Raw genomic sequence first — 12398 nt, 5'->3', positions numbered from 1 at the left:
ATTCCGAATGGAATCTTTCCTCAGAGGGAAAAACTTGTTTAGCTTTGTTGATGGCACCACTCCTTGCCCATCACAATTTTTAACTATCTCTAATGGCTCCTCCACAACACTCTCTGCTGATTATATTGCCTGGAAGACTCAAGATCAGAGCATAGTGAATATGATAGGTCAAACCCTAAGTGCTGTGGCTATGACATGTGTTGTTGGGAGCAAATCTGCTCAAGATCTATGGATCAAACTTAAACTGAAATTTGCTGACTCTAATAAGCAAAATATTCTTCAGCTGAAATCAAACCTTCAGAATGTCAAGAAAGGAAATGATGATATTGAGACCTATCTTGATAAAATCAAGGCTGCAAAAGATGGTCTTGAAACTGTAGGTGTTACTATTGATGATGAGGACATTGTTGTTACTGTTCTTAATGGCTTGCCCTCAGAGTTTGCATCAATAAAAACTGTCATCAGGTCTCAGTTCACTTGTGCCTCACTGAGTCAACTTAAGACATTACTCAAGGCTGCCAAGATGGACATTGGTAATGAAGCTCAAGGCCTACAAAGCTTTCTTATTTCCATGCTTGCAAATATCAATACTCATGTCCAAACCACACCAACTTCCAACTCTTGTATGACTCAAACATCTCCACCTGTGTCTCAGCCATCTCCCTTGACTCAAAGTCATAATTTGCAGCTCTCCTCACCTGCATCTACATCTACTGCACCTGCCATACCTCCTGTCTTCACAACTCAAGGCCTGCCCTCATTTCCACTATCATCACAGTATGCCTATGTGCCTATTCATGCCATGCCTTATGGCTTCACTACTATGCCTCAATATCCTATGCTTCACTCAAACAATGCCATGACTAGCTTCTATGCTGGTAGAGGAAGTGGAAGATTTCATAACAATAGTGGCAGAGGCAATAACTTTGGTGGAAGAGGAAATGGCATGATGAATAATGGAGGTGGTTTCAGAACCAATAACAACAACAACACTACTGGTAATGCTCTCACTTGTTCGTGGTGCAACAAAGTTGGTCATAGTGCCAAAACTTGCAGGTTTCTTCCCATCAATCAACAAGGCAACAACAAGTCTAACTTAGGTGGCTGTCAATACTGTGGGAAACGTGGTCACACTGCAGATAGGTGTTACTTTATAATTGGCTTCCTTGGACAGCAAAATGAGACTGAAGATGTTGTTGCTACTGCCATGATTGCTGCTACAAACCTTGCTCCACAGTTCTAGCTTGCTGACACAGGTGCCACCAATCACATGACTAATAATCTTCAGCTGCTCAACAATGTCATCCCCTATCCTAATGCTGATGATATACAGATTGGTAATGGTAATTAGTTGGAAATCACACATATTGGTGATGCTATGTCGGGACTATTGAAACTGGATAACATCTTATTAATTCCAGATCTTGCAGCTCACTTACTTTCCATTTATCAACTGTGTAAGCAAAATAACTGCTCTGTGTGGTTTGATGAATTTATGTTTGTGATACAGGACAAGGTGCAGGGCAAAATACTATTCCAGGGACTGAGTAAGCAAGACTTCTACCCCATACCATTTGATCTACCTATACTCAATAAATCTGCAAACAAATTAGCAGCTACAGTTTCTTCAAGTTCATGTCCACAAGACACAGTTTCCACTCATTCAGCTTTTCTTGGATAGCATGTGAAGCATTCTCTTTGGCATCAGAGGTTTGGTCATCCCTCAAATGAAGTAGTTATGATCATGTTGGAAAAAAGTAAGATCGTACAACCATCTGATAGTGAGAAAGCAGTATGTGAATCATGTTTGTTAGGGAATTTTCACAAACTTCCATTTCCTAGCTCTACATCTAGATGTGCCTCTCCTTTTGAACTTGTACACTCTGATGTTCGGGGCCCTTCCCCTCATCTTTCCATAGATGGATATACGTATTTTGTTCTTTTCATTGATGATTGTACAAGGTTCACTTGGATGTTTCCAATGAAAAATAAAAATGAAGTTCTCCTTTCTTCAAATCCTTGTGTGTAATTATTTCCACTCAATTTTCTGCTACTATTAAAACATTTAGAAGTGATGGAGGAGGTGAGTATATTAGTACAAAGTTTAAGGAATACTTGAACAATTGTGGAATTAGTCATCAAGTCTCTTGCCCTTATACTCCTGAGCAGAATGGTATTTCAGAAAGAAAGAATAGACACATAAGAGAAACTGCTGTCACCTTGTTGCAGAATGCATCTCTACCTAATCAGTTTTGGTATCATGCTTGTGCCATAACAACCTTTCTGATCAACAGAATGCCTACTCAAGTGTTGCAGATGAAATCACCATATGAGATGCTTTATCAGTTTGTTCCAAAGCTTGATATGTTCAGAGTATTTGGGTGCACACGTTACCCTTTCTTGACTCCTTACAGATGTAATAAGCTTCAGCCTAAGACTATAAGGTGTGTCTTCATTGGGTTTGCTGCTGGCTACAAATGGTACATCTGCTATAGTCCTTCTAATAGAAAGTACTTTATATCAAGGCATGTTTTCTTTGAAGAATCATATTTTCCTTATGTTGTTTGTTCTACAAAACCATCCCATTCTGCAAAAACTATAGCTGTTCAGTACAAACATCCAATGACTGCATAAACTCAATTTGGTCTGCCTTGCTCAGTCCAATCTCAGTCCCACACTCAAACTCCTTTGCCTGCACTTATCCATGACTTAAGCATCTCATCACCACATAATTCAGGTTAGTCTACTCTCAATCCTTTGCATGTTGATCAACCTGATATTGCTATTGATTCATTACCGGTTGCTTCTAGCAATCCTGTTGCCACATCTATTGATCATGATCCATCTGATGCTAATGTTTCACATCATAAGTCTACATATGTCACTAATACTTGCAACTTTGTGGACAATGATCCTAAGATAGTCATCTCAACTTCATCTAGCAATGTGTTTGCTCTTCAATCTGATACCCTTATACAGTTTGCTGAAACTGATGGTGTTCTTTCATTATCATCTCAACCTGGGACCGGATCAATTTCTATTGTTCTTAACCGTGAACCACCCTACATTCCATCCAGTCAGGTATCTGAAGCTAACATTCTTCATCCTATAAATGGCATTGCTCCTGTCAATGATCACATCATGTTGACCAGAGCCTAAGAGAGGCATTCACAAAAGGAAATGTTTTCTTTCACTGCTATCTCATGTTAGTCTTGATCCAGCTGCCTCTGAACCACCCAACTATAAGGAAGCTCTTAAAATACCTGAATGGAGAACTGCCATGAATGAGGAATACAATGCACTTATGCAACAAAATACATGGACTCTTGTTCTATTGTTGGCTGACAAGAATCTTGTCTCATGCAAATGGCTATTCAAAGTAAAAAGAAATGCAGATGGCTCAATTGCTCGATACAAAGTAAGACTTGTTGCTTGGGGGTTCAGTCAAGAATATGGAGTAGACTATGATGAGACATTCTCACCTGTTGTGAGGCACACCACAGTAAGACTAATTCTTTGTATTGCTACTTATCATAATTGGTCTCTCCATCAGATGGACTTGAAGAATGCCTTCCTCCATGGACTTCTTAGTGAAGAAGTTTATATGACATAGCCTGGTGGCTTTGTTAATCCTAATGCTCCTCATCATGTATGTAAGCTGAACAAGTCTCTCTATGGCTTGAAGCAGGAGCCAAGGGCATGGAATGAAATGTTTACCAACTTCTTGCTTAAAATTGGTTTATGTTCATCTTATGCAGATCCTAGCTTATTCATCAAGGAAAGTAATTTTGATCATGTCTTCTTATTGCTATATATGGATGACATAATTATCACTGGATCTTGTGCAACTCTTATCTCTTCTGTTAAAGCAAACCTCCAACAAGAATTTGATATGAAAGATTTGGGAAAGCTACATTTCTTCCTTGGACTTGAAGTTCAATATATATCAGATGGCCTATTTATGTCCCACAAGAAATATGCAAGGGATCTACAGCACAAGGCTAGTCTTGATTATTGTCACACTCATACTACACCTTGTAGGTCTGGTTTGAGCTTTTCAAAGACACTAGCACAGCATTGCAATCTCATGACATAATTCAATTTCGAAGCATGGTAGGATTCCTTTAGTATCTCACATTTACAAGGCCTGACATCTCCTATGCAGTTAATTCTGTGTGTCAATTTCTCCACAATCCTACAGCTGAGCACTTGTTTGCTGCATAAAGAATTCTCAGGTAAGTCAAAGGAACCATGGACCAAGGCATTTATTTCAGGAGGGGACACAATTTGTATAAAGACAATGCCTTTCAACTCCAAGCCTATTGTGATGCATACTGGGCTGGTGATCCCAATGATAGGAAATCAACCACAGGCTTTGTTATCTTGTTGCATGATTCACCAATCTCTTGGTGTAGTAAGAAGCAATCTGTTGTATCTAGATCTTCCACCGAAGCCGAGTATAGAAGCATGGCAGACACCACATCAGAAATCATGTGGTTAATGCACTTGCTTCATGATCTACGTGTTCCACTTGCTGATGTTCCAATTCTACACTGTAATAACATTTATGCCCTTGCTCTGGCTACAAACCCAGTCTATCACTCCAAGTTAAAACACATTGAGGTTGATGTACATTTTACCAGAAATCAAGTCAAAGCCGGTACACTTAAGCTCCAATTTGTCACATCCAAAAACCAGCTGGCTGATCTCTTCACCAAAGGATTGTGCTCCCCTCAAAACTCCTATCTTTGTGCCAGCTTGATGTTGCTTACCTCCCATCAAGCTAAGGAGGGGTGTTAGGTTATGAAAGTTAGTTAGCATAATAGTTAATCAGTTAGTTAATTGACGTTAATTAGCTTAATTATGTAATTAGAATGCATGTGCTGTTTTAGTGTGAGCTATAGATAATGTACATGTGTTCATCATTTGTACTCCCTTGACAACTATAAAAGGCTATCATTGTACCTAGCTCGATAACTCAATGTAATAGATCAGCTTCTTCTTTTCATTTTCTCTCTATTTTTGCTTAGTCTCTCTTGGTCACAAGCCAAATTTGTCTGAAAGGTCAAACTTTGTGTCCTTGGGCTACCTCCACTCGAATGAATGCAAGACTGCAGCTAACATATGGATTAACATCCTCTCCGCTAAGGGAAGCCCAGCGGATACTCCCAGAACCAAATGGAATATATTGAATAGAAAATTACCATAAGATACATTATTCGAAGCTTTCACAAGTACGAAAATGACAAAGTCGTCTCAATCTGCCTTGCGCTTAAGCACAACAAGAAATGTAACTGTCTCAACAGTAGTGGCATGCTCTTCACATTTTGTGAGATACAAGTCGAAGAGCTCATCTAATATTTCTTCCCCAAAGTGTTCCTTGACTATCCCTTCCATGCCAGCTCTCATATGAGCGGCAAGTAGTTGCGGCAATGCCATATTAGGCCTATCTGCCAAGACTACAAGAGGTAACTGTGTTATTGTCTCTATGCTAAAACATCCATTTCGTTCTACAACAGCTTTCAGTTCTTGGGGAGACATTGTATACATAGGTATGTTAAACGAATCTACTTTCTCTTCACTAACAACTCCCTGCATAAAGGAAAACCACGATGAAGCAAGCACAGGGGGATTTCTTGTAAATTTAACACCAATTTGGGAAATTCTACTATACCTGTATGTATGTGATACACTTATTTATAGATTTAACAACAATTTTGTTGTCATTGTGGTAAATAGAGTTGTTTTTTTGATAATTTTAGTTCTATTAGAGGTAATTACTCCACCTATGATATTTTTACAAGTTTATGAACAAATTGATGTCAATGTGGTAATTTTGTTCAATTATATGTAAATGTGTAAAACAAATGTGATAAGTTTGTTGTCAATGTTGTAAATTTGGTTCAACTAAACTGTAATTTTAGTTCAATTAGATGTAAATGAGTGTATGGTAAACATTCAAGTATTGTAAAAAACCCCCCCACAAATTTTAGAATTAGTTAACAAAATTTTTATGGACAGAAGATATACCGTTGATTTTACAGGGCTATGCATCTTATTTGATTCTTTATAAAAAAGAAGTTTGCTTTACATCCAAACATGAAAAGAAATATATTTCCCTATATACATACACACACACACAGGATGCTTACCTTTTCAACCAAGTCCATGAGGCAAGATCCCAAAAGTTGCAAGGTCACCTTTGTGAAAGGATAAGAATGAGTGGTGCCGTCAGGGCGGCCTGGAATGTTGAGTACCATGAGTCCTCCGTAAACAACCTCTTGTGCCCGGGAATGGAGAAAGCGCTCCATGTCTACCGCATATTGAGTTTCATGAGCCCTTATCACTTCATCTGTGGCATTTGAGTAATGGATTCGTCCTTTGTTATAAGCAAGACTGTTTTTGTCCAACACCTCCGCTGGTACTTTAGAAAGCCAGTGAAGGGCAGTAGAAGAGTGAACCAAGTGAAGGGAAGCCTCAGGAAATCTGCGATCGTAGAAAGAACCCGGTACACCGGCAGCGTAGTATTGCCTGTTCTGAGGGAGGGATTTGAAGAGCAGGTTGAAGTCATTTGAGGTATGATCATTGAAGAAGACTTGAAATTCAGGGATTTGAACATTCAAACCAAGCTGGCTATGATACTTGAGTACCACGGCTTCAATTATGTTTTCAACTGCAGAAAATGTATTCGGCCCAACAGAGCAACCCAGATCTGCAATGTGAAAGGAGCTGGGAGATGATAAGATTTCTAGGTCAAGCTTTTCTGCAATCACCTTGTTCAAAAGCTGTTTCGCATTATCCACAGCACCTTTCTGATGCAAAACGAGATCGATCCATCAATCAAAACAACTGTCTTATTTTTATTAGCAACTCTAATACTAAGTGAACCACATGTTCATCTTCCACTTAGAAACCACCCTATATGACAATTAATGTGCCATAAAAACCATTAAATCAGAAACTTTCATAAAATAGGTGGTACACTTAGCATATGTCTTATTTTCCAAAGTTTGTACAATATGTACGTTAAATTTTTTTCACTGGCAAGTTTTTACAATTAAAAAGAAAACCTGGAAAGTGGAATTTTTGGCATAGCTGTTGGCTCCATCTCCACCTCTCATTGGATGTGCTTCTGAGACTGGTTCACTGGTGATGGTATCTTCTGCTGCCATCTCTGTAATTCTGTGTGTTGGTGGACACTGATAATGGATCTAATAGGGCGGCAAATATAACTACAAAGTGTGAGCTTCATCAAGAGCGAACATATGCTCAGTTTCATAAATGAAAGATGCTTTTACTCCCCCCTTGTAAGTTAGCTATCCGTATTTTAGGTCCTCATTAGGTATCAATTTTACAAATAATTATTCAAATGGTAGTGGAGTCATACCAAACGCATACATATGCCGGCGATATAAGATTTGGATTCCTTCGACAACTACAATCATACACCAGTAGTTAATATTTTAGTAGCAAAAATTGGTGTATTGAATGACATTACTTATCTATGATACTACTGCCAAATAGGCCACCAGACACGCACGTATGAAAACTAAGAAATTATTTCTTAATATATGATTGATGTTGTTGAAAGAAAGAAAAAAAGTATTATAAGCTAGGTCTTTTAAATCAATGATTCAATGTCGATGTCAGAGATACAAACATATTCAGGTACTCTGAAAATGTATATAATTAAGAGTTAAAGACAATTTTTTATGAATATGTGGGTTTTCCTAGAGTGACAGTGGTAGTGGTTTTCCTAGACCATATTTGACCACACTTATACGGGTACTTTGGCTACTGGTGTATGATTGTTTTGTTAGAAACTCTCTTTAATATTGATTTAGGATAATTATGTAATTCAGTTTCTAATGGGTATTATCCATTAGAGAATCTCTCTTAGTTAGGCCGAATGAAGTTCGAACAAGACAATTAATCTGGACGCATGTTATACTCTGACATCGACCTAATATGGTAGTTGCATAGACATTCATTCAATTCTAACACTTGATAGGTATAGTTGAAACTTGAAAGTCTGAAATTGTTATGAGGATCCTTTTGAGAATTAAGTAAAATTTTTGGCATAGTAAATCCAATAACTTAATTAATGGATAACTTTGTATGCGATTCCAATTGCTCTTGAAATAAACACCACAAATATCGAGGCTCCTAATATGAGCATTTTAGAAATAACCGTCTAATCCAACTCAAACCTCCATAGATAGAAAGAGGACATCAAAACGAATTTGTAGTCTTTTGCGGATTTTGCTTATCAAAATTTACGATTATAGGGAGTTTCTATTCATACCTCCAAAATTGGCATTTGGACCTCTTTCTTTTTTCAAGTGATACTTGACTTTGTCAACTCATGTCAAATTACCAATAATGACACAAAAGAAAAAAAAATTATAAAAAGTCTTTTCCCTTTTAGAGGTATGAAATCAACAAATGGTCATCCTCATGCCATTTTTTCCCTTTTGTTTTTGTTGTGGTCTTCATCCTTACCAAGCAGCGGAGAAATCAACAAACCAGTTCCTTACTTTGCAGCTCTTCGAGGTACTTTCCGGATATGCAATATTCTCTAACCAAAACACTCACAGACCACTTTCTCTTAAAATCATACTCATCCATTGGAGCGTTCTGCAAATATATGAAACAAGGGAATCTTGGGAAGTTGAAGAAATGAACTGCTCTTGTCCTCTAAATACTAACATAGAATTTTTTCTTACCTCTTAATTTAGAAATACATATATTCCAAACTCAATTTATTAATGCTATTTTGTTGGATGAAATTAATCAATATTTGGAAAGAAAAGTTAATGCCTATTTTTTGACACCTAATTCAATGTATTAATTTTGGAACAAAAAATTATGGAAAATAATTTAATTAAATGTAGAAAAATATTGGTCAAAGAACTTGTAGACATCTCTCTTAAATTAATACATAATTAATAATTGGTTGATGTGGCAAGATATATTATTTGAAATTGAAAATAAAATTTGTGTTTGCTTACATGGCATGACACATAGGATTTGAGGCCACAAATCTTAATATTCAAATTTTAGGCCTCATTGAGTCCCCCCCAAATTCCCAAAACACAAAAAAACAACAGCACAATGTAATTTATTATATACTCTTAAATAAAACTTTTGTACATTAAGATAAAAGATTAGTGTATAAAGTGTTTATACACTAATCCAAGCTAGTGGTGTCTAATTGTTATTATGTTATTAGTCTACTAGGTGTATTAGGGATATGATTTAATAATATCTGGAAGAGGACCAGCATGCAGGCCGGCATATAGTTGACACCGAAGGAGTGACGCATAGAGAACTAGTTACATGCCTGAAAAGATACTCAGGAGTTTAGCTAGCTGGTTTAACCTAGATGCCTTTTGTCTTAAACATTTGGGTATGAAACTATCTTCTCTATAAATAGTTTCCAAGCGTTGTGTATTGAGCTGCATATATTAATATTGCAGTTGGAAAAATGGCATCCACTTATGAATTCTTCATGGAATCCAATTCCTTATCCTCACTGTGGTCGGAAAACAACAGCGGGAGTTGGGGAGTGTTGTTCACTATCTCCGCAATTTTTGCAGCAATTGTTTACGCATGGAGTTGCCTGAAGAGTAGCAGAATCTCGCCGCCGTTGCCTCCCGGTCCACGCGGCCTCCCGCTGGTTGGTAATCTTCTGTCCGTTGACCCACAGCTCCACACCTACTTTGCGGGCCTATCCAAAACTTACGGCCCAATCTATAAGCTCCGACTGGGTACCAGGCTCTGTGTCGTAATAGCCTCCCCTTCCGCCGCTCGAGAGGTGCTCAAGGAGAATGACCTCACGTTCTCCAGTCGCGGCGTCAATTGTGCAGCTGGGGATGTAGCACTCTACGGCGGGGCAGGTATAGTTTGTACCCCGTACGGGCCGGAGTGGCGAATGTTGAGGAAAGTGTGCGTGCTCAAGATGCTTAGCAACACCGCCTTGGACTCGGTTCACCAACTGCGCCACTCGCAGGTCCGAAAAGCTGTGCGTTACTTCTATAGTCAGGTTGGATCGCCCGTCAACATTGGTGAGCAACTTTTCGTTGCCACGCTCAACCTTACCACCAACATGTTATGGGGTGGCACCATGCTGGAGGAGGAGGCTGGGGCTGAGGTTTTGGCGGAGTTTAGGGAAGCGATGGTCGACATCGCGGTGCTTTCTGGGAAGCCTAATATTTCGGAGCTTTATCCGTTTTTGACCAGGTTTGATGTGCAAGGCATAAGGAAGCAGATGAAGGCTGTGGAGCTCAAGTTTGATAGCATTTTTGAGAAAGTTATTGAACAACGGTTGAAAATGGACAAACAAGGCGCGCAAGAGAGCAAGGATTTTTTGACATTTATGTTGCGATATAAAGATGAAGGAGGAGATGCCAAAACTCCTCTCACCATGACACATCTCAAAGCCTTGCTCTTGGTACGTTTTTTAAAAACTCCATACAAGCATTTCTACAATTTTTTTTAGTGGTGAAGCTCTTTGACATCAAATCTTCACTTCATCTATCGTAATAAAGATTAATAAAATTTTCTACTAATCTTTTCGATTGACACTTTTGTTTGAGAACTTTTTAGACACTTTCTGTTTTTCAGATATTTTTAAATTACCGTTTTATCCATTATATATCATACATTATATTCTTATATTATTTCCTACTGATTTGGATAGGATATGGTTGTGGGTGGGAGTGACACATCCTCCAACACAATTGAGTTTGCAATGGCTGAAATGATGAACAAACCAGTAGTGTTAGAGAAAGCCCAGAGAGAATTAGATGCTGTAGTTGGGAAAGACAGTATCGTACAAGAGTCTCATATTCACAGACTACCATACTTGGAAGCTGTGATGAAAGAAACTCTACGCTTGCACCCAGCCCTGCCTCTAATGCTCCCACATTGCCCAAGTGAAACATGCATTGTGGGAGGTTATACCATTCCAAAGGGGTCTAAGGTTTTTGTTAATGTGTGGGATATCCACAGAGACCCTTCTAACTGGGAAGACCCATTAGAGTTTAATCCAGAGAGGTTCTTGAATGGTAAATATGACTTCACTGGAAGCAACTTCAACTACTTTCCATTTGGGAGTGGAAAAAGAATATGTCCAGGGACAGCAACGGCAGAGAGGCTTGTCATGCATTTACTTGCATCACTGTTGCATTCTTTTGACTGGAAACTACCACAAGGAGAGACTAAGGTGGATTCTTCCGAAAAGTTTGGGATGGTGATGATGAAGAAGGTACCTATGGTTGCCATCCCAACTCCAAGGTTATTGGATTCAGAGCTTTATCAGTAAGATGCCTACAAGCTAGCTATCTGAGTCTCTTAGGTTGTAAACCATATGCGCGCTCATGTTATATATTATTGTGTATCTATGATCTTTGTGTATTTGATTCCTTGTTGCATGAGGGAAATATGTATATGTGAACCAGTACTTCTCTTAGGTGAAGTTACGTACAAGGTCTAGCTAAGTTTTGGTGATGTAAAAGATCAAAACTTTCTCTTACAATCAAAATTACCAGAAAAAATCATTGTTGTTTTTATTTTCCTCTCAATACTTTGCTTTTATCTTCTTTGTTTTTTGTTTTTGTTTCTTTTTTGTTTTTTTTATTAAAGAAAATTAGAACTTTATCGAAAGGGATTAAGTATATAAAGAGGATGAGAATCATCTGTTAAAAGAGGCGATAAGATATCTGAGCACTCCTCAGTACCCAAACAGAGAACTCATCTCATCATGTACATCACCTGATGCTTCAATGCAAATCCGGCCAGCTCATGTGAAACTCTATTGCACTCTCTAGATACATAAAAACAAGAAAGTGAATAAATTGCCGCATGATCATCATAATCCCGGCCAAAAGGTGCCCATCAGTCGCTAGATTCTTCTCCGGTCTTAAGAGATCATTCACCACGACTTACGCATCTGACTCTGATTCCACCCGAAGAAAACCTTGCTCCAATGAGAGTTGTTGCCCACATGAGATTGCTAAAATTTCACAATGTCTAGGAGTAGTGACACCAGAAAGAGGAATGATATTGGTTTGGAATTGAGGGTGGATTTAGGGTTGAGAGTGAGGTGGAGCAGCTTGAGGGATTGGAGAAAGAGAGGTGGTTTGGGTTGACTCGTCGGAGGAAGAAGGTCGAACAAGAGTTATGCGTAGAGTCGGATGAGCAAAGAGGAAGGTCGGGTAGCCAGAAGAGATGTGGGTGTACCAATCAACTATGGGTGAGATGTCCATTTTGCTTCTCTTGCGGGTTGAAACGCAAAAAAGTGGATCATGTTGTGAGATCCTGAATTTTAAAGGCGCTCGAATTTTATTTTTGAGGTTAGAAGTAAAAAGTCGAGGTTACCATGAGTTCGCAGTATT

At 38.6% G+C, this 12398-nt stretch overlaps 2 protein-coding genes across 2 annotated transcripts; one reads left to right on the top strand and one right to left on the bottom strand.

Annotated features, from left to right (window-relative positions):
* Positions 1-5041: 5041 nt before the first annotated feature.
* LOC112179309 (loganic acid O-methyltransferase) lies at positions 5042-7297 on the bottom strand. Its single transcript, XM_024317693.2, has 3 exons — positions 7071-7297; positions 6153-6812; positions 5042-5592 (listed from the first exon to the last, which is right to left on the bottom strand). The coding sequence occupies exons 1-3, from the start codon at positions 7170-7172 to the stop codon at positions 5257-5259; spliced, it is 1098 nt and encodes a 365-aa protein (XP_024173461.1). The 5' UTR covers positions 7173-7297; the 3' UTR covers positions 5042-5256.
* A 2012-nt stretch (positions 7298-9309) lies between these two features.
* On the top strand, positions 9310-11547 carry LOC112178562 (flavonoid 3'-monooxygenase CYP75B137). Its single transcript, XM_024316714.2, has 3 exons — positions 9310-9409; positions 9480-10453; positions 10703-11547. Exons 1-3 carry the CDS (start codon positions 9340-9342, stop codon positions 11324-11326), a joined length of 1668 nt encoding a protein of 555 aa, XP_024172482.2. The 5' UTR covers positions 9310-9339; the 3' UTR covers positions 11327-11547.
* The last annotated feature ends 851 nt before the right edge of the window (positions 11548-12398 follow it).

The sequence above is a fragment of the Rosa chinensis genome, chromosome 7, assembly GCF_002994745.2.
Source record: "Rosa chinensis cultivar Old Blush chromosome 7, RchiOBHm-V2, whole genome shotgun sequence".
In the NCBI taxonomy this organism is placed as follows: domain Eukaryota; kingdom Viridiplantae; phylum Streptophyta; class Magnoliopsida; order Rosales; family Rosaceae; genus Rosa; species Rosa chinensis.
This window is presented reverse-complemented; position numbering and strand designations above follow the sequence as displayed.